The sequence below is a fragment of the Erythrolamprus reginae genome, chromosome 11, assembly GCF_031021105.1.
Source record: "Erythrolamprus reginae isolate rEryReg1 chromosome 11, rEryReg1.hap1, whole genome shotgun sequence".
In the NCBI taxonomy this organism is placed as follows: domain Eukaryota; kingdom Metazoa; phylum Chordata; class Lepidosauria; order Squamata; family Dipsadidae; genus Erythrolamprus; species Erythrolamprus reginae.
Genome location: NC_091960.1, coordinates 28,479,046 through 28,501,815, shown reverse-complemented (window position 1 = coordinate 28,501,815; position 22,770 = coordinate 28,479,046). Strand labels below are relative to the sequence as shown.

Sequence of the window (22,770 nt, the reverse complement as noted above, 5' to 3'; positions counted from 1 at the left end):
CCCCCACAATCTGGGTCCTCATTTTACCCACCTCGGAAGGATGGAAGGCTGAATCAACCTTGAGCCGGTGATGAGATTTGAACTGCTGACCAGCTTTAGTGGCCTGCAGTACTGCACTCTACCTACTGCGCCACCCCGGCTCATGTACACCTTGGGTATGGCTATATAGTCATGTGATTGGGGGGGGGGATCAAAAGACAGAATCTCATTTTAACAATGTCCTGCTGGAGCAGGGGATGGACTAGATGACCTCCAGGTACATTCAAGCCCTGGATTATCCTCTGAAGCTTAGTGCCAGTTTTGTAGCCCTTCCTCTCCTTTTCTTTCTATCTATCTATCTATCTATCTATCTATCTATCTATCTATCTATTTATTAGATTTGTATGCCACCCCTTTCCGTGGACTCGGGGCGGCTCACAACACAATAAAACAATTCATAACAAATCTAATAATATACAATTTAAAATTTAAAATAGTTAAAAAAACCCATTTTTAAGCAAACATACCTACAAACATACCATACATAAATTATATAGGCCCGGGGGAGACATCTCAATCCCCCCATGCCTGACGACAAAGGTGGGTCTTGAGGAGTTTACGAAAGGCCAGGAGGGTAGGGGCAGTTCTAATCTCTGGGGGGAGCTGGTTCCAGAGAGTTGGGGCCACCACAGAGAAGGCTCTTCCCCTGGGGCCCGCCAACCGACATTGTTTAGTTGACGGGACCCGGAGAAGGCCGACTCTGTGGGACCTAATCGATTTCCCCCTCTCTCCCTCCCTCCTTCCCTTTTTCCTCCTCTCTTCCTTTCTTTTCTTTTCCTTTCTTTTCCTTTCCTTTCCTTCCCTTCCCTCTTTCTCCTCTTTCTTTCTTTCCACACCTACCCCACATTTTTATCAGCAGCTCTAATTACTGGAGCCCCACCCAAACACAGGTGGCCTCTCTCTTATCTCCTGTAATATTTCTGCAATTGGTCTCCTCTATGCATAATTCTGCGCATGCGTGGGTCTAATACTTCCTCATCTGAATCAACCAAAGATAATGGAGATTGGCTTCCTGGGCTGTGTGCCAAGCCCCCCTCTTCCAAGTCACCCCCACCTTCTTTGTCCAAGGAAACTGCACTACCTGCTTCTGTCGGCAATAAAACAGGCCTATGTCATGTTGATGTTTCCCCTGCATCCACCTCCACATTCCTTGGGGCAGGAGCTGGGACAGAGCCAACCACAACAGCCTGGTGAGATTCGAACTGCCAAATTGCAGGCAGCCGGCATTCAGCAAAAGCAGCCTGCAGTACTGTATTATAACCACTGCGCCACCACTGCTCATGTATTTACAATGATTGCAGCATCCCAGGATTATGTGATTATCATGTGTGATCTTCCCAGCCAGATTTTAATAAGCAAAGCAGGGGGGGGGGGCTGCAATTACTTAATTACTATGTGGTTCACTCAAAAGATGTCAAATCAAGCATGATTCACCCTAACCACCTCGCTTAGCAAAGAAAATGCAGATCCTAATTGTGATCAAAAGCAGTGGACTTCCTGTACATGATCGGGATTGTTACAATCATTAAGTTTCAATCTACCCTACTTGTTATACAAGTTATAAAAAAAGATGGGAGTACAGTATTCCATATAATCCAGAGCTATTTGGATTAAATAATCAACAGTTCCATTGACTTGAATGGAATCCAGTGTCCAGAAAGCACAATCGTGATTGGATAAAGATCCTGGCATGAGAAAAAAGAATTCCCAAGTGCCAGGAATAATATTTTTGGACTCCTCCCTGTTTTAATTTCAGTGATTGTTTTCCTTTGGTGTGTCAAAACCTCTGGCATGCCAAAGCATCCACAAGATTAGTAATCATTCATCAAAAACATTCCAAAAGCTGAAAGTTAAAGATGTAACATTGTGCTAGAGTTTATATAATTATTATTCAGATTGTTTTGGGTAATTTGACATCAAAAGAAAAGAGAACTTACATTGCATACCTTGCAAATGCTGGGTGCCGTTGTTTATTAAATCTCAAGCCTTATTTGATGGTCAAAGGGTGAATTGTCAAGAGAGGGAAAACTATAAAATGTTTGGTGAGGGTAAGCTTAGGATGGACCTAAGGGTGCACTTGTCCTCGCCCCTTACTGACCTCTTAGGAATCTGGATAGGTCAACCATGGATAATCTAAGGGTAAAGTGTTGGGGGTTTGGGGATGACACTATGGAGTCCGGTAATGAGTTCCACGCTTCGACAACTCGGTTACTGAAGTCCACCTATCCTGGGTAAGAAATTCTGGGAGCAGAAAGTCCATCCAAACTAATTGGGGGATTCTGGGAATGTATATATTTTGAATATTTATTAAACTGATAGGATGCCTCACTTAGAGGCGACTCTAAGCAGCTTACAATCATTAATTCCCCAAATATAACTTCCAAGATTTAGGAAAACCCTGCTACAAAAAAGATGCTGAGGCCCTAGAAAGAAAGCAGAGAAGAGCATCAAAAGTGACAAAGGGTCTGGAAGCTAAACCATTTGGTGAATAGATTGATTGTATGCGTGTTTTAATATTCTGGGGTTGTTTTTATGAATTTTTAGCTTAAAATTGTAATTGGATTGGTGGGTATTGGATTTGTTATGTATTGTTTTTATCTTGTGAGCTGCCCCGAGTTTTCGGAGAGGGGCGGCATATAAATCCAATAAATCTAATCTAATCTAATCTAAGGCAGAGGTCTTCAAACTTGGCAACTTTAAGACTTGTGGGCTTCAACTTCCAGACATTGAAGTCCACAAGTCTTAAAGCTGCCAAGTTTGGGGACCTCTGGGCTAAGGGGACTTGGTGTGTTTAGCCTAAGGAAGACAATGGAGTGGGGGCTGACATGATAGCCACCTTCCAATATTTGAAGAACTGTCACAAGGAAATGGACACTGATTTATTCATTGATTTATTCTCTCTGGTGGCTCCAGCTCCCTGGAACCAGCCACCTTCTGAGATCTGGATTACCCTCACACTACTGGCCTTCAGGTCTAGCTTTTCCGGGCGGCCTGGGGCCGTTGACTGGATGGTGCACCCTTGAGGTCCAGCCGTTAATGGCATGTATGGTTTTTACTGTTGGTTTTAAAGTGTTTTAAAATTATTTTTATATGTCTTATTATTATACTGCATGTATTGTTTTTTTGTTTTTGGTTGTGAAGATTGATGAAAGTTAATAATAGTAAATGCTAAGTGCCTGAAAATTAATTGAGCTTGGAAATATTGAATGAAATTATAGAAAAGTAAATATGGAAATATATCAATTGCTGCATTGGTGTTCAGATAGATTTTCATAGTATTATTAATTACTATAATACTATGATAAATATTTAAGAAATGAAGATTTTAAAGCATGGATTTATTAATAGTTGTGTTTTTGGTTTTGGTGGTTGTTTTAGTTTTAATAGCAATAGATTTTGGTTTTGTTTATTATTTTCTTATAATAAAAAAGGGGAATTTTCCCCATTAATATAATTAATTAATCTATTAATTAATTAATTTATTTATACTTCTATGCCGCCCAGTTCCAAGGGGATTGCCGCTCAGACACTATACTTTTCCGCCTACACCGGGGGAAAAAAATATAGGGAACATTGGACTGTACACCATCCAACAAATTTTCGACTCACTGAGACTCTGGGAGGGCATTTTTGGCTTCAGGAGGGGCACCGGGCGGAGGGGTTTTTTGCCCTCCCCAGGATCCAGGGAAGCCTCTGGAGCCTAGGGAGGGTGGGCCTACCGGGCTCACCAGAAATTTGGAAATGGGCTGTTTCGGGCCTTCAAAGGGCCACGGGGGGGGGGCAATTTTCACCCTCCCCAAGCATTGAATTGGTAGTGTGTGCGCACATGCTTCCGGCACCCGAGGGAAAAACGGTTCACCATCACTGGTGTAAGGAGGGGTTGGACTAGAAGACCTCCAAGGTCCCTTCCAGCCTATGGTATTCTACCCAAAACAAGACAAAACATTTATTGTAAATACAAAAAAACAAATAGCAACGATACAAGGGAGTTTCATCTTGACAAACATGGAAGCCAGATGCACAGAGGAAACGGAGGGGGGCAACTGAAGCCCTTCCTCAGCGGCTGGGGCATTCTGGGAACTGAAGCCCACGCAGCTTAAATTTTGGCAAGGTTATCAAAGACCGGCCTCAAATCCATCCATAAACCTTTGAATTTAGCCTGGCGGGATGGGTAAAAAAAACCCACCGGTTTTTCTGCTCGTGAGGGGCCACCACTTCTCTGTGTGGGGAGAGGGGGCTGGGAGAAAGAGAAGTAAAATATAAATAAACAAGGCGGGGTGAGGAGAGTTCCAGGGAGAAACGCGCGCACACCTGCGGCCAGCGCGCCCCCGAGTTCCCCTTCCCCCCGCTCTCCATCCTCTCTTTTTCCTCGTCACGAGGGCTGAAGAGGAGGAGAAAGGGGCGGGGCTCGCCATGCGCGAGCCCGGCTGTGGGGGTGGCAGGCTGTGAGCTGCCCCGGTTGGGCCCTCGCGTTCTGGCTGGTCGGAGAGCGCGCGCGGGCAAGCAGACGAGCGAGCAAGCTGGGGGGGGGGAGGAGCCTGGAGCGGGTGGGTGGGTTGGGTTTTAAACCAGGCGCAGGCGCGCGCAGGCGCAGCTGCAGGGGGCCGAGCTCGAGGCGGCTTGTGGCTGGGGGTCCGGCGCGCTGAGGCGACGCGCGTCGAGAAGGGGTTTTTTTTTTTTTTAGGCTCTAGGCTCGGCCGCCTCTTCAAAGCCCCCGGACTGGCCGCTCGCTCTCGGGGCCGGAGGCGCGCGCATGCAGGCGAGCGTGTGAGGCGGACGGAGGAGGAGGAGGAAGAAGAAGAGAAGCCGCCGCTTCAGCAGCACCGCCAATTTCCCTAGACGGTCCCGTTGGAACCGAGCGAAGGAGCGCTTCGGTCGGCCGGGCGGGCTGGTTCCGCCGCGGCCGCGCGTTTGTTTGTGAGGCGGAGACGCTGCTCTCCGCGGCCCGTTCCCTCCCGGCCGACCCTCACCCCGAAGCCAATATTCCCGAAATCAAGAGATACGCGGCGGCGGCGGCGGCGGCGGCTGGAGCCGCGGGGCCCGTGGCGGCGGCGGCGGCGGCCTCCTCGCCGCGGTCCCCCCCGGCCGCCGCCGCCGCCGCCGCCATGGAGGCGCTGGGACCAGGTGAGCGAGGCCTGCAGGTGGGGCTGGGCGCGGGGCGGCGCGAGGGGCGGAGGGGGCTGCCCAGATGGCCCCTTCGCTTCCCCTTCTCCTCGGGGCGGGGCCGGAGGGGGCTCGGGTTTCCTTCCCCGGGGAGGAAGAGAGGCGCCTTTCTTTCCCCTTTGGGGGGAAGCCCGGAACAGGTGGCTGGTGGGCGGCTCAGGACTCTCCGGCCCACGCTCGTCTCCGCTCTGCCCGAGGCCATGTGGGGCCTACCGAGGAGTTCCCGTCGGTGGCGGCCTTTCCCTGCAGCTGAATACTTTTGCCAGTGTTTGTAAACACGCACAGCACGTGATGCCTGCGAGGAGCCCGGTTTTAAAAAAATTGGGCTGGCGCTTCTTTGGGAGTTGGAGCGGCGCTTTTGCCCTCCAGCCTGCTCCGCCCTTTTTAAATAAAACTTTCCAAAAAAAAAAAAAAGACACCGCAACGACGATCACCTGTGGTTCGCAACCGTATTAGGTGCATCCTGATCCAGCCATGTGGTGTTGGCCAGGATTCTGTACCACGCATGTGAATGTGGTGGACAAAGGAAACATTCTTTGAATACTGCATCCGACCATCCATCCTATCTTAAGACCATCATCCTGGGTCTGGCTTCCAAATTTAGCAAGCTCTCTTTCCTAAACTCAAAATTCCATTCATTGTGCATTAAACCTAGATTTGGAGTCAAGATTGTGCGAAGGGTCCAATACCATTTTATAAGACCTTGGTTAGGCCACACTTGGAATACTGCATTCAGCTTTGGTCACCACAATGCAAAAAGGATGTTGAGGCTCTGGAAAGAGTGCAGAGAAGAGCAAGAAAGATGATTAGGGGACTGGAGGCTAAAACATGAAGAACTATTGCAGGAATGGGATGTGTCTAGTTTAACGAAAAGAAGGACCAGGGGAGATGTGATAGCAGTGATCCAATATCTCAGGGGTGGCCACAAAGAAGAAGGAGTCAACCTATTGTCCAAAGCACCTGAGGGTAGAACAAGAAGCAATGGGTGGAAACTAAATAAGGAGAGAAGTAACTTAGAACTAAGGAGAAATATCCTGACAGTAGAACATTAACCAGTGGAACAGTTTGCCTCCAGAAGTTGTGAATGCCCCAACACTGGAAGTTTTTAAGCAGATGTTGGATAACCATCTGTCTGAATAGTATAGGGTTTCCTGCCTAAGCAGAGGGTTGGATTAGAGCAGTGTTTCCCAACCTTGGCAACTTGAAGATATTTGGACTTCAACTCCCAGAATTTCCCAGCCAGCGAATGCTGGCTGGGGAATTCTGGGAGTTGAAGTTCAAATATCTTCAAGTTGCCAAGGTTGGGAAACACTGGATTAAAGGACCTCCAAGGTCCCTTCCAATTCTGTTGTTATTATTAGTTCACCTATCTTATTTATTATTTATTTATTAGCTTAACTCATGTTTAAATTAGTTTAACTTTATGGCTTGATTGGAACCTGGTTTTAACCAACACAGTTACCAGAATTTGTACAGAATGCTAAGCTGTATGCCATAGTTTATGGACCCACTTGCTAAAGCCAAGACAGACAAACCATACAGTAGCCTAAATCAGGGGTTCCCCAACCTTGGCAACTTTAAGACTTGTGGACTTCAGCTCTAAGAATTCCTCAGCCAGCTTTGATTATGCCTGCCTTGAAAAGTCAACTAAACAGTATAAAAGCTGTCCACAAATTCCAGAAAATTCTGATTCCTGGTTACCATAAGAAATTGCAGAAGTTTATGATAAGAGTGCAAGTAGTTTTTAGATATAACTTGTTATTATGACTCTAAGGTTAGGTACAATATATGTGTCTATCAGTTACATTGGTGGTGATGCTTTTTGAACTGTTTGTACTAATTAAATATATCTAATCACACTGACTTGTGGCCACTTAGTTTTTCCTTAGCCATTGTTATTTTTTAGCATGTCATAAGCAGATTCTGGGTTCAGTGATTCAAATGTCCAGGGGCTCTGGTTGTTAACAAGGTGCCTGATATTCTGAAGGATGGAGCAATAAGTTTTAGTATGATGTAGGAATTCTATCTGACAATAATTAAATATTAATTGGAACACTAAATTTAAAATCTTTAAGGTAAGAGTTGGAAGATTTGCACTTATGAAGGCATTGCAGATAAATTCTCAGGATTATGTTTCACATTAGGATTGTTATTAGGCTTTTTATTTTTTATTTTTGCAATTTTCCTCACAATTTTTAAAAGTTTTTTTCTGTTCTGGTTTAGTTATAGGCAGTGGTATTAGAAGCTGGCTGCTATAGAATGGACAATGTATAAAGATGATAAACTAAACTAAGTGCTTGTTTCTTGCTCCTGTTTAGGTCAGGAGTTTGAGCTTCTGTGGTAACTAGAGAATATTTGGAGATAAGTCTGTTTTAGCTGATCCTTTTTCTTTTTTTTCCCTTTCCACCCCATCTCCCTTGAAGCTCCCATATTATTATTCTACTTGTTAATCTGTTTGAAATCTAAATCTTGGGCAAAGACTAGGTGTGGTTCTGGCAGTGAAAGGTAGGGAGTGGTGGTCTGAGTGGTTTTGCATTTGGGAGGAGTACCAAGATACTTTAAGGAAGAAAGACGGTAGCTGAAAGCCCTTCTGGTCTTGTGCCAGGTTATATATTGTGTTTCCCTGAAAATAAGACCCTGTCTTATATTTTTTGGAACCCTGAAATAAGAACTTGGCCTTATTGCCATGCACTCAAAAGCCCAATTAGGTTTATTATGAGGAGATGTCTTATTTTGGGAGAAACAGGGTAGCCCACTTAGAATAGAATAGAATAGAATTTTATTGGCCAAGTGTGATTGGACACACAAGGAATTCGTCTTGGTGCATATGCTCTCAGCGTACATAAAAGAAAAGGGTACATTTGTCAAGAATCATGTGGTACAACACAGTGATTGTCATAGGGGTCAAATAAGCAATGAAGAAACAATATTAATAAAAATCTTAGGATACAAGCAACAAGTTACAGTCATACAATCCTAAATGGGAGGAAAAGGATGATAGGAATGCTGAGAAAAAAACTAGTAGAAATAGAAGTGCAGATTTAGTAAAAAGTCTGACAGTGTTGAGGGAATTATTTGTTTAGTAGAGTGATGGCCTTCAGGAAAAAAACCTGTTCTTGTGTCTTGGTGTGCAGTGCTCTGTAGCGATGTTTTGAGGGTAGGAGTTGAAACAGTTTGTGTCCAGGATGCAAGGGGTCATTAAATATTTTCACCATCCTCTTTTTGACTCTTGCAGTATAGAGGTCCTCAATGGAAGGCAGGTTGGCAGCAATTGTTTTTCTGCAATTCTGATTATCCTCTGAAGTCTCTGTCGGTCTTGTTGGGTTGCAGAACCAAACCAGACAGTTATAGAGGTGCAGATGACAGACTCAATGATTCCTCTGTAGAACTGTATCAGCAGCTCCTTGGGCAGTTTGAGCTTCCTGAGTTGAGGCAGAAAGAACATTCTTTGTTGTGCTTTTTTGATGATGTTTTTGATATTAGGTGACCATTTTAGATCTTGAGATATGATAGAACCTAGAAATTTGAAGGTCTCCACTGTGGATACTGTGTTGTCTAGTATTATGAGAGGTAGAAGGATGGAAGGGTTTCTCCTAAAGTCTATCACCATTTCTACGGTTTTGAGTGTGTTTAGTTCTAGGTTGTTCCGGTCACACCACAAAGATAGTTAGGGCTCTATAGCTCTTTAAACTATTCCTTTTAAATGCCAGGTAGATTCAAAACAAATTATTCCTGGTTTGAATTGTTTAGACAAGTGATAAATGAAGTGAACACGTGTTATGTTTGGAATATAGCCAGCTGGGAGATGTTTCACATCACTACAGTTATATCATTGATGACAATGGTACTATGGCCAATCCCCCCAAAGTCCTAAACAGAATCAAACCTGGTTGGTATTTGATTGTGGGGATCATCAAGAAAATTGGAGGTTGTAGAGTGGGAAATTCTTTTTTAAAAACTTCTTTCTTATTATTAAATCGTGAAGTCTCTAGCTTGATTTGAAGTTAACTTTAATTACAGGAATATATAGCGATGAAAGTTTAATGGTTGGTTTTTGTAGCAAGGCACTTGCCTTTTCCCAATAAATACTTCTTCTCAACTTCTGTATTTATATTTTGAATTGAAATTATCCCTAAGGCTAAGTCTCCCTAGCTAGTGTTGGAAATAGCTTTGATTGTGATATTTGTGGAAAATTTCATTTTCTATGTCAAACGTTTCAAAAGATATAGTAATTATTCTTGCAGTGCATGGCAAGAGTATATGCTCCGAGCATGGCATCCAAAGCCTCAAGGTCATCCACTGGCCACCTAAAAGAAGCAGTAATACAGACAGGTGACCACTTTAGATGAAGTGGCAAAGCCATATAATTTGTACCGCATGGGAAGGAATAATGGTAAACGGTTCATGCCTTTTACCAAGAAGACATGGAATATTGTACTTCAAATTGATTTAGCTGCAAATATTATTTTAGTAGTTTTGGACACGCAAATATTGTGTTTTTAATACATTTGAGTTTGAAGAGGGATCTGATAAAGTTTGTTTGACGGAGCAGCAGGAAAAATTATGGGAGGCATATTTTTAATGAGGAAACAGAGAACAGTCAATTGTTCAGTGACTATTTAAACTTAACAATAGTGCTAACCTGAACAAAATGATACTTATGGTGGGTTCCTGGCCATCAGAGCATCCCCAGGGTCATGTGATCACAAGACAGGCATTCAGTGACTGGCTCATAATCATACGTTGGAATGTCCTGCAATCACATGATCACAATTTGCAAGTGACGCTGGCCGCTTCCACAATCAAAGTCAATAGTGGGAGATCACAGTGATCATATATTGCTGTATTCACTTAATGACAGCAACTGGAAGTGCTGTCCCTAAGCAATCTGAACACATGATGTCATGTTTTATGTTTCTGTCACTTAGTATGGAAATTACAGGCCTAATTGACATCCTTAACTAAGGCTTGACAAAATTTGTTCCAGGAATAGCAACTCTATTGTGACGACCTTTATAGGATAAGGATGCCAGGATATTAAGATACATATTAAGAATTGAAAGAGTTATTGATAAGTTTACCTGTATGAAGATATTATGATTTGACTAAACCTGTAGCAGTGTCAACAGGCACTAGTGCATCTGGTTTAGGTATATTGCTACAAAAAAGATTTTGTGTGACACATGCATTTAAAACCAGGACTAAAGCTTAGCAAAATTAGCAACTGCTAGTTACTTTCTTTCCAAAAATATCAATTAGGAGTATTTTAAAGCAGCAGTCTGGAACCTTTCCGCTTTGCGGATTGGCAGGGTGGAGGGAGAATGCCTGCAGCTCCATTTGCACAAGTGGTGGTGTCGCTTGCACAAATGGAACACTGCCCACCTGTCTGCTGCATATGCTCGCTTGCCCAATAATCCTGTAGTCTGGTTCAGAATGGACTGTAGCTCAGATTGGAGCCCCCTAATTTAAAGAACTACGAAGGAATTGGTGATTGTAGATGCCTTTCTAAGAGCATTTTAAGGTAGTAATGATGACTTATATGTGGATTACTGTACAGTATTCTAATGTTGCAATAGGTGTGTATATATGCCTATATCTGGGAATATAATTGAAACAATTCAAAATACTAATTAGTCAGTTATTACAATTATATTGATGGGCTAGCCTTAGCAAAGAAAATTTAAAATGCATTCGAATTATAATGAGAAGTTTAATATTACTTTTCAAGAATGAGAATAATTGTACATGGAAGACTTAAGAGGTGAGATCTGGGGGTCTGGAAGAGATATTGAAGTGTGTAAAATGCATGTGTAAGCAGCAAAATTAATCATGTTTGAATTGCCTATGAGATTATGGCAGGAATTGTGTTAGCTATATTTTAATTTCAAAGGGAAAAAAATTAATTTGGAAATTTTATTTGATATATTTTGAAGTGGTCTTTTTTCTTCATTGCAGGTTCTGGTCAACATTGTGGGGGGCAGAGGTTGAACCCCAGACTCCTATAGTGTAGGGTGCCTTTTTTATCTTTGGGGGAAAAGATAGGAGATATTAGGAATAAGTAATATATATTATTTGTGAGTAGAATATAATTAGCGAACAAAAGGAGCTAGCTGCGGTTATATGAATGGTTCTTTTTTCTTGTAACCTGTAAACTTATCAGTCAACTTTATCCATGTATTAGATCTGTCTGTCTTAATAGTTTGTATGCAATCTACTTCAAAATGGGATGTGGGCATGTACACGCAAGCAGCTTTGAAATGAGATATGACCTAAAACTGATTTAAAATCGTTCAAATGTTTGGAACACTACAATTTTAGTATAGTTTTACTTATCAAACATGCTTCCATTCTTCCAGGGCCGCCAGCCACTCTATTCCAGCCGCCGCGTCGGCCTGGCCTGGGAACAGTTGGAAAACCAATTCGTCTCTTAGCCAATCATTTTCAAGTACAGATTCCTAAAATTGATGTGTATCATTATGATGTGGATATCAAACCAGAAAAACGTCCCCGGAGAGTGAACAGGTATAGTTTCAAGCCTAATTTTAATGGTTCTCTGCTGATAATTTGGCAGTTTTAAATAAAATAATACAGTGGGCATACACAGAGCATTCCTCAGCAATGACAATCTTGTAAGGTTGAGTTGTACTTGAACTATTATATTTTTCAGTGTATAAGATGCACTTTTCCCCCCTAAAGGAGACTGAAAATGTGGGTGCGTCTTATACTCTGAATTTAGCAAAGGGTTTTTTTGGGGGGGGGTTGTTTGTTTTTTTAGCTCTAACAAGGCGCTAGTGATTTCCCTTGCTCTTACCGTCTTGCAGGCTTTTTCATTGCTAATCATTTTCCAGCCCTAAGTCTTTGCAGGCTTTTTTACTTGCTCCAAATAAGATTTTTTAAGCCCTAACCAGGGGATAAAATAATGTTCTGAAGCTGACCAGGCTAAGGACGCTAGCCAGATGAATACCTGCTAGGCAGATTCCACCCCCACCCCCCTATTTTCCTCCCCAAAAACTAAGGTACAACTTATACTCCGGAAAATACAGTAATTCATATTTTGAAAGTCAAATCAAGAGCATGATGCTTGTGTACTATTAAGTTATTCTCATTTCAATTTATTCCACTTTCCAGGGAGGTAGTAGATACAATGGTGAGACACTTCAAGATGCAAATATTTGGGGATCGACAGCCTGGCTATGATGGCAAAAGAAATATGTATACCGCACATCCTCTGCCTATTGGAAGAGACAGGGTAAGTCATTTCAGTAAAAGCCTTCAGAGTTTAACTTATTGGGTCTTCTTGTTTGCCCTATTCAAATAATGAGGTTACCAAAAGAGAAGTTTTAGATTTGAAAGTGGCCTTGCTAAGGTGCAACTCCCAGCTTTTTCAGAAAGCATGTCTAATGCTAAGAGAAACTGATAATTGTATGTTTGTGACAGCTGGAGGGTCAATGATACCCTGATTTTGTTTTAAAGGAATGCCATATAAAGAATAGCAGTGTTGGGGAATGCCCAGCTAGGCAGGGAGGAGGGCTTAAGCAGGGAATTAGCCTTGAATCATTGGGCAGCTGCAAGAGATCCAGGGTTGACACCTTCCCCTCCCCAAGCTCCATAGAACCATATCTTATTCATTTCCAAGGGAGAGCAAGCAATCTGGGGAGATGCCTGTGTTATATAGACCGAATATAATAAAATAACCAGCTTGAAATATACACGTGTGGTTGCTTGCACCTGACAAGCAAGGATAAAACTGCATCCTTTGAACCTATGAAATGGTATTCAATATTAATTGTTTTTTCATGCCCAAATTTGCAGTGTCCTGCATTAAATGAAACATATGGACATGTTTTAAAGTGCATGAGAACTATCCTTGAACTATAGCTTATTTTTATTCTAGGGAAGAATGATCTGGGACTTCGATGGGTATCTGCTGTACCCAAATAATAATGAGATTAAACTGAATTCAGTCAAGGATCAGTTGAAAACAAGTTGAGCTCATCCACAGTTTCAATTTCAACAGATGTTCTGTACAGTTAAGGAAGATCTGCACAGTTAATCCTCACTGTTGTGTCTTCAGGTGGATATGGAGGTCACACTCCCCGGTGAAGGGAAGGACCAGACCTTTAAGGTGTCAGTTCAGTGGGTGTCTGTAGTCAGCCTTCAGCTGCTCCTGGAAGCTTTGGCAGGGCATCTGAACGAAGTGCCAGAAGACTCTGTGCAGGCACTGGATGTCATCACACGACATCTTCCCTCTATGAGGTGAGTATGATTTACTCATTCTCTCTTGGACTGTATTGCAATATGCAGATGCTGGTTGACTCTTTTATGCATGTTGTGGCCCATTGAAATGCTTGCAGATATTCTTCCTTTCAGAACAGAAGTGTAATTGCAAGTAACACGCAATATTTCTAAGGGATATGTTTGTTTTCTGCTCACTAAATATTTTTGCTTTTCTCACCTATCTTTGACTTGGTGGAATATAGGAAAGGTATGGAACAACAGTCACTTTTTGAAATAACATTTGGATAAAGAGTCCAATTAACTTTCTAAATACAGTTTAAATAAATTGTAACCATGTCTCTTTTCAATTAAAGTTCAGAATATTCCAATTCTTGCAGCAAAACAATTTCTATATTTTTTTTTTTTTGTGCCTTCAAGTCAGTATTGACTCCCGGTGATCATGTGGACTAGTCCCTCCAGTTTTTTGGGCAAGATTTCAGAAATGGTTTGCCATTGCTTTCTTCCTAGCATTGAGAATGATTGGCTACTGATACTTGCCTTCCATGGCAATTAATACATGTTCCAAAATTGGTTGAAGGATTTCCTTATTCTCCTTGATCTTCCTTAGTGACTTTTGCTTAGATTGATTTTACTCACACCAGAAATCCTTCTCTGTCTCTGACTAATTAAACTGAAACATGGTATTCTATGTTAAAATTGTCTGAGTGACAGATCTAATATCCACACACCTGCTTTATCTTAATATTGATGATGATGATGATGATGATGATCTTGACAAAAGTGCTGTGATGGAATATCCTGATCCAGAACAAATTGTTCTAACAATGATCCACTTGTCAGACCTTTACACAATACCTCAAATATTCCTGATTTGTAACTTCTTGCCAAATCTGAATAGATTCTCCCATTCTACCAGGTACACTCCAGTAGGGCGGTCCTTCTTCTCTCCCCCTGAAGGATACTATCACCCCCTGGGAGGAGGTCGGGAGGTCTGGTTTGGATTCCATCAGTCTGTCAGACCTGCCATGTGGAACATGATGCTCAATATAGATGGTATGGAACAAACCAGTTTGCTTAAATTATCCTAAATCTTTCCTGTGACTCCTTTTTTCAGTATCCCGCCTCCTCTTTTTTTTTTTTTAGTATCCGCAACTGCTTTCTACCGTGCTCAGCCTATTATTGAATTCATGTGCGAAGTCCTGGATATTCAGAACATCAATGAACAAACAAAACCACTTACGGATTCCCAGCGTGTTAAATTTACCAAAGAAATCAGAGGTACTACTTTAATAAGTTACCATGTGTGTCAAATTGTGGTAAGCAAAAAAACCCTGATTTCTAAAAATTTTGCGGTATATTTCCACTCTAGAAAATTATAAGTTGGGCTGGTTTTCATGGCGTTCAGAGAGAATATTTTTAGCAGCTGCTAGAGTTTTTTCATCTTCCGATATCACACATTTAAAAATAAAAAAGACAAACTTGTGGTTATACAGATGGATGTTTTGTCATTCTGTGGATATCTTTCTGACATCCTCCATTTGTCTTTTAGAAAACCAATACTTTGGAGGGGTTGCAGAAAATATGAGGGATGACAATCATGGCTCAAAGCCAACTCCGTATCTTTTAATTTGTTGGTCTCTATAATATTCAACAAAAAATTTAAAATTCAGAATATTTTTTCTCCTTTATTAATGATCACAACCCACCTCTGCTCTGTACTTAATAGGCAAGTTGTTCTAATCTTACTACAGTGTCAAAAACTGAATTAACTGCTTCCGCCCCAAATTGGGAGTTCTGACTGCTGTAGCATTTTCAGTGGACAATTTTTTGTCCATTTCCCATTATATTCTTTTTTCTCTACAACCTTTAGGATGAATAGATTTTGGAAGAAACTACTGTATTTTTCAGAGTATAAGACACACCTTTTTACCTCCCAAAAGAGGGCGAAAATTTGGGTGCGTCTTATCCACTGAATGTAGCCCCACCCAGCCACTCCCACCCTTTGGCCTCTGCCTCCCACCAATATACCTCCTTGCAGCAAGCAATCCAGAGCAAAAACAACTGATTGGCCTCCCAACCAGCAGGAGAAGGAGGCTACAGGTAGGCCCATTTGCTAAAATGAAAGTGAAACTAAAACTGCAAGGAGGCAAATTGCTGGGAGGGGGAGGCAGAAGCAGAATTTTATTTCCTTGTGCTAATCAATTGCTGAAACTGGATGCAAGGAGATAAGTCAATAACTATAAATGTCTGTAGACTGTTCAAATTATTAGACTTATTTGTTAAAGACTGCTTTATTGTTTTAGACAACTTAACAAAATGAAGAAGCTTTTTAAAATAAATGCTTGATCTGAAGAGGCCCAGTCAGGGATGGGTTGCACTTCTGGGCATACTGGTGTGTTGCGTGTGTATCCTGGCGGTTAGGGCGCTCGCACGCCCATGCACACAATTTTGCTCCCACACATACGCAGGAAGCAAATTGTGGAAGTCTCATGAGGGGATGCTTGTGTGTGTGCTATTTCAGCTATTTTTTTGCTTCCACACATGCATAGAAGCAAAAAATTTCCAAAGTCTCATGCACATGAGCGTCCCCTTGCAAATGTTGCTACTGCACATGCACAAGAAGCAAAATAGGGTGAAAATTTCAAAGAGATGGTGCTGCCTGACAGACTGGCAAAGATGGCATTACAGCATTCGCACGCAAATTGCACAATCTACGGGCCACTACCCGAATGGCGCACCCTAGCATACTGGTAGGAACCCGCACTTAGGCCCATTGCTACTGTATCTTCTTTTAAATAGCAGAGAATAATGTCTACTTCAAGAAAGCCACATTAATTTTAAGAACATGTACAAGTATAATCTGAAATGTAGCAGTGTCCTGTTTTGGTAAGGCAGCTGAGTGAAACCCTGACTTAGTCATTATTTGGAGTAGATCTATTTAAATAATTGGAAGCAGTTAGTGTGACCTCATTTATGAAAACTTTCTGGCATTAAAATACTGCCATAATGTACATTTCTCCAATTCTTTGCTATTTCTATGGTTCAGGCATACATGCACAGAGATACACCGCAAACAGTGTATATCATCTGTGCTGTTTGCTGAGAGGCAAATTGCTGGGAGGCAGAGGCAGATATTTTTTTCCCCTTGTTTTCGTCCCCCAAAACTAAGGTGAGTCTTACACTGTGAAAAGTACAGTATTTAACTTGCGTTGATTTTTATTCTATCCACTCTGAGAATTTTAATTCAACAATCCAGATACAGTGGATTTGCATCTATATAGAAAATAAATGTAATCATGGAGAGCCCAGTAGTTTGTTTTGATCGTTGATCCTTCTCAATGTATCATATTGGCTTTTGGTGTGTGTGTCTTTATGTTTCACTGGATTTGTAGGTTTAAAAGTGGAAGTTACTCACTGTGGTCAAATGAAAAGGAAATACAGAGTTTGCAATGTTACTAGACGACCTGCTAGCCATCAAACGTATGTATGCTTTCTTTTAAAGAATAATCTTGAACAGCCTTTGTTTTGTTTCTGCTATGAAAAAGCATTTTATAAACTGAAGGTGATGCATAACTAAATATTTCATACTTTGGCAATATGGCAGGGAAGATTCTCAGTCATCCATATAAAAGTCATCTGGAAGTTGAGTCCTGGCAACTGGACGACTTTTCTTTTTTGGTTGGAAACATTTCGTTGCTTATCCAAGTAGACAGACTTGAAGAAGGTAAGTTGGACAAGCAATTCAGATTAAAAAAAAAAAGAAGTCCAGTTGCCGGGGCTCGTCTTCCAAATGACTTGTGCTTTTTGTTTGTGTAACTTTGTGATGGAAATTCAGCCCCAATCACCATAGTTAAGTGAGGACTACCTGTATTTACGTAATCAATGTACAATGTACATGGATATCTCGCAGCCATGCACACTTCTTCAAATGAGATAAGCCTCTTGATATCACCTGACAGGCATATAGCTGTGATACGGGACTATGTAGTCCTTCATCTTACATGCATATTTATACTATAGCCACTCTTAAATTTAACTTTTCATTAGTTTGAACAACATTATGCTTTTTTAAAATCATGCTGTCCCTATGTATTGAAATTTTAAACCTGATTTTAAAGTTAGCATTCTAAGATCCCTTCATTGAAGCCTCATACAGGTGAAACTCAAAAAATTAGAATACAACACAGACTGTGGAAACTTTACACTGGGCCTCAAGCATTTTGCTGTGTGCGCCTCCATTCTTCCTCCATACTCTTGGTCCTTGGTTTTCAAATGAGATGCAAACATTTCCACAGTCTCTGTTGATTTGGGGAGCCATATCATCTGCTGGTATCGGTCCACTGTGCTTCATTAAGTCCAGGGTCAAAGCAGCCATCTACCAGGAGATTTTGGAGTGCCCTATGCTTCCATCTGCACATGAGCTTTATGGGGATGGTATCTTAAATTTTCCAGCAGGACTTGGCACCTGTTCACACTGCCAAATGACTGTGGAATTACAGTCCTTGATTGGCCAGCAAACTTGCCTGACTGGGACCCCATAGAGTATCTATGGGGCATTGCCAAGAGAAAGATGAGAGACCTGAGACCGAACAGTGCAGGAGGGCTGACGGCTGCTATTGAAGCATCCTGGTCTTCCATAACAACTCAGCAATGCCACAGGCTAATAGCATTCATGCCATGCTGCATTGAGGCAGTAATTGCTGCAAAAGTGGCCCAAACGAAGTACTGAGTCCTTCTGCATGCTTATACTTTTCAGAGGTCTGATATTGTTCTATGTACAATCCTTTTTTTAATTGATTGCATGTAGTATTCTAATTTTATGAGATGGGGGATTTGGGGTTGTCATGAGCTGTACCCCATAATCATCACAATTATGACAAATCATAGCTTGAACTATCTTACTTTGCATATTATGAGTATCTCTCATATGTTACGTTTCACCTTTTACGTCACATTACTGAAATAAATGAACATTTGCAAGATATTCTAACTTTTCAAGTTTCACCTTTATTTGGAGTACTGATTTATGTTTTTATTAACTTCAGCAATGTGACTATTGGGAGGATAATTTTGTTGCTGTTTTTGTTAAATAGCTGAGAATCCAAAATAGTTGTTTATGTTCCGATACCATAGGTTTTTCTTGTGAAATGAATATACATTTAATTTATATTTCTGCTAACAGGTTCCCTTTGCAGTTGGAAAATGGGCAAGCTATGGAGTGTACAGTAGCTCAGTATTTTAAGCAGAAGTACAGTCTGCAACTGAAATACCCTCACCTTCCATGCCTCCAAGTAGGGCAGGAGCAAAAACATACCTATCTACCCCTTGAGGTAAACACTTAGGTGGTTCTGTTCCTCAGTTCTGTTCTGCTGCATCAGGCTTGTTCACTCTATCTTTTTCATTCCAGGTGTGTAATATAGTTGCAGGACAGCGTTGTATTAAGAAACTAACAGACAATCAGACATCAACCATGATCAAAGCAACAGCACGATCTGCACCTGACAGGCAGGAAGAAATTAGCAGGCTAGTGAGTAACTCCTTGAATATATTAAATTACCGTTAAGATGGAATAAAATGGTGGCTGGAACACACTTATCACTGTAGGATCTTTTCATGCATGAACTTTGCAAATCTCTTTCCTGGGACCCAACGCCATTACTCGCCACTGGATTTATGGGGTTATGGTGCACCCAGAATATGGTGTATCCAAGACATAGAAGATAGGATAATAAACTCAATTCCACTGCTCCTTTTGCAGCAGTCCACATAATTCACAGATAACTACAATGAAAGATAGCAGCAACCGAGTAACAAAGGCAGACAGTGGACTGAGCTACACTTACTCAAATGAAATATTCACAAGAGCTGTTGTGTCTATATTTAAGAAATGTTGTCTGAATCTCCAGGTCAAGAGTAACAGTATGGTTGGTGGACCTGATCCATATCTGAAGGAGTTTGGTATTGTTGTCCATAATGAAATGACAGAATTGACAGGCAGAGTATTACCTGCACCAATGCTGCAGTATGGAGGTAGGGTAAGTACTTCATAATTTTCATCCAATCTAGATTATACAACAAACCTCATATAGGAGCTAATGCATACTTTTAATGCAGTAATTAATCTGTCAACTGATTAAAATTTGAGGCTGAAAATATAGTTGATCGTGGAAATGCAATGGAAAGGGGTTTGCCTGTGCATTAGTTTATACTCTTGTCAAAGAACAGTGGTTTCTGTTTGATTTTTTTTTTTAGAACAAGACTGTTGCTACCCCAAATCAGGGTGTCTGGGATATGAGAGGAAAACAGTTCTATGCTGGGATTGAAATTAAAGTCTGGGCTGTTGCCTGCTTTGCACCTCAGAAACAATGTCGGGAAGATTTGTTGAAGTAAGTAGTTGTTTTTAGAAGAAGATTATGTTTACTTGTTTAAACTGATGTTTGGAAAGCGTTGGATGGTGTATCTTTTTATATATATGTTGTGATCAACAAGATGAGGGTACACAAAGCAATTGCTTTTCTTCACTTTCTGCTTTCCCCATTCCGATACCTCCAAGATCTGGTATTTATTTTTTATGATGTATATCCTGCCTTTATTATTTTTACAAATGACTCAACGCGATGAACATAGCCAACATACCTGCCTCCTATTTTCCCCACAACAGCAGCTTTTTGAGGTGAGTTGGACTTCAAGATCATCTGATACCTTCTTTATTATAAGCACAATTCTCAGCCAATATAATTGAAATATAATGCAATGGAAAGTAATTATGACATTTTAATTTGGGATTATTGTAATTGGAATAATTGCTTACTATAATTGGAAATTTCAGAATGATAACCTAAAAAGTACACAAATAACTGTGATCGCTTTACCCAGTATTAACACTTGCAGTCCAGAGTAATTCGTTGTGTTCATTTTCTGATGTCCAGAGTTACATTGACAGTATTCAAGGAAATTTAGTTTAACCCTATGTTTTTCAAACCTAGCAATTTTAAAATATGTTGTCTTCAGTTCCCAGAATTCCATAGTTGTACTGGCTGAGAAATTTTGAGAGTTGAAGTCCACTCATTTTAAAGTTGCCAAGATTCAAAAAATACTGATCTGACTTAAGGATTGAGATACCTGTTTCGTAAGAATCAATCCAATTCTTTTATCAAAACCATTTCAGGTGGAATAAAAGGGATAACCTGCACAAAGTTAGACTTGTGCTAATCCTCTCTATGAATTATTCTGTGTTTCTAGGAGTTTTACGGATCAGCTGCGCAAGATCTCTAAGGATGCGGGGATGCCAATCCAGGGCCAGCCATGCTTCTGTAAATACGCACAAGGCGCAGACAGTGTGGAGCCCATGTTCAAACATTTGAAATTGACTTATGTAGGCCTGCAGCTAATTGTAGTGATTCTTCCAGGAAAGACACCCGTCTATGGTAAGGGACCATTTGCGCAAATGCATAATATAATTATCACATTGAATGAATGTGCAAATATACTTTGGTGCTTGTTGTAGTTGTTGTTGTAATGATCCTGTGCAAACTCTTTAAAATAAAAAAAACCCCAAATATTAAATTATCTAAGTCATCAGATTGAATTACTCGAATGGGATGGGGAGTAGGAGCTGGGAGAATATTTTTAAAAACTTCTGGGTTCTAAAAAAAACAACTTTTTCTTCACAGCTGAAGTTAAACGAGTTGGGGATACCCTCCTGGGCATGGCAACTCAGTGTGTTCAGGTGAAAAATGTGGTGAAAACATCTCCCCAAACTCTGTCCAATCTTTGTCTGAAGATCAATGCAAAACTTGGTGGAATAAACAATGTCCTTGTACCACATCAAAGGTCAGCTTAACCCTTGGTTATTCTTCATGAAAAGCATAGGGCTGAGTTTTATCGAGAAACAGAATGATGAAAACACTCAAAATGAAAATCCTTGCATTGAGAATGTTGTCATTTACCTAATTTAAATTGTTCTAAAGTTTTAATTAGTTATAGAAATGAAAACCTATCATGCATTTAGATTTTGTCTGTAGTTTTTTTCCCTTTTTTCATTCACATGTTCACTTCTGCTATGATACTTTGTACTAGATAATTATCCAGATAAAAGCCTTTATAATAATCCCCACATTAAAAAGTGAGGCTACCTGACAGTCCAGTGTAGAGTTTCCACTTGCCCTTATACAGATTTTATCTTTCTTTATGCAATTGTTGTTTTATACTAATAAATTCTTTAGATTTCTTGTTCACTGGGCTGACCTGAATTTTTTTAATTCAAAGAAGGGACAAAAGTTCATTGAATTCTCCTTTTTAACCCATAGCAAAGCAGGAATTAATTGAGGATTAAGGTTAATTGTTTGATGCAACAGGGAGAATGACATCAGGGTATATTTATTGTTTGTCCTCTGGCTGAGGTGGGATATGTTAGCTATCGAATAGGTAGAATATTGAGTTGCATAATGCAGAAATAAGCACTAAAGCACCTGAAGAATAGCTTGGAAAAAATAAAATTAATAATTAAAACTGTATAGATAATTTTTTAAAAGGAGGGTTTTTTTTTGCTGGTTCCTAGTTAAGAAAATGCCTTTTTCCCCCCAATTCCCCAGGCCCTCAGTATTCCAGCAACCTGTTATTTTTCTGGGAGCAGATGTCACTCACCCACCTGCTGGAGATGGGAAGAAACCTTCCATTGCTGCTGTAGTAGGAAGCATGGATGGCCACCCCAGCCGCTACTGCGCTACTGTGCGTGTGCAAACATCCCGTCAAGAAACATCACAAGAACTACTGTACAGTCAGGAAGTGATTCAAGACCTGACCAATATGGTGCGAGAACTGTTGATCCAGTTTTACAAATCCACTCGCTTCAAGCCCACGCGGATCATTTACTACAGGGGAGGAGTATCTGAAGGGCAAATGAAACAGGTATTGGTCTAGTAATTCATCCTCTGATTGAGGCCCCCCAAGAAAATCCATTCCTTTGCCTGAAAAGAGGTTTATGCCGAGAATGCACTCAACGAAAACATTCACCCCATTTTCAGAGTATAAGACGCACCTTTTCTCCCCTAAAAGAAGCTGATAATTTGGGTGTGACTTATGCTCTGAGTGTAGCTTTTTCAAAGCCTTTTTTTCCATCCCTAATGATCTTCCCTGCTGTTACTGGCTTTCAGGCTTTTTCATTGCTAATCTCTCTGAAGAAGGTTTTTTCCCCCTGCCCTAAATCTTTGCAGGCTTTTTTTTTTCATTGCTGCTCACTCTGAAGAAGGTTTTTTAAAGTCCTAACCAGGGGATAAAATAACGTGCTGAAGCTGAGCAGACTAAGGACGCTAGCCAGATTAATACCTG

At 41.0% G+C, this 22,770-nt stretch overlaps 1 protein-coding gene across 6 annotated transcripts in view; it reads left to right on the top strand.

The window, feature by feature from the left end:
* The first annotated feature begins 4,625 nt into the window (after positions 1-4,625).
* AGO4 (argonaute RISC component 4) overlaps positions 4,626-22,770 on the top strand; it is a 28,158-nt gene continuing 10,013 nt past the window's right edge. Inside the window, exons 1-14 of one of the 6 annotated variants that reach the window (XM_070764391.1) lie at positions 4,626-5,099; positions 11,559-11,724; positions 12,331-12,451; positions 13,277-13,458; positions 14,357-14,493; positions 14,584-14,718; positions 16,833-16,920; positions 18,623-18,770; positions 18,848-18,967; positions 19,347-19,475; positions 19,693-19,826; positions 20,683-20,867; positions 21,114-21,273; positions 22,035-22,350. In XM_070764391.1, the coding sequence (XP_070620492.1) occupies positions 12,347-12,451; positions 13,277-13,458; positions 14,357-14,493; positions 14,584-14,718; positions 16,833-16,920; positions 18,623-18,770; positions 18,848-18,967; positions 19,347-19,475; positions 19,693-19,826; positions 20,683-20,867; positions 21,114-21,273; positions 22,035-22,350 (1,839 nt within the window). In that variant the 5' untranslated portion in view covers positions 4,626-5,099; positions 11,559-11,724; positions 12,331-12,346. The other 5 variants (XM_070764396.1, XM_070764392.1, XM_070764394.1 and 2 more) reach the window with 5 other exon arrangements.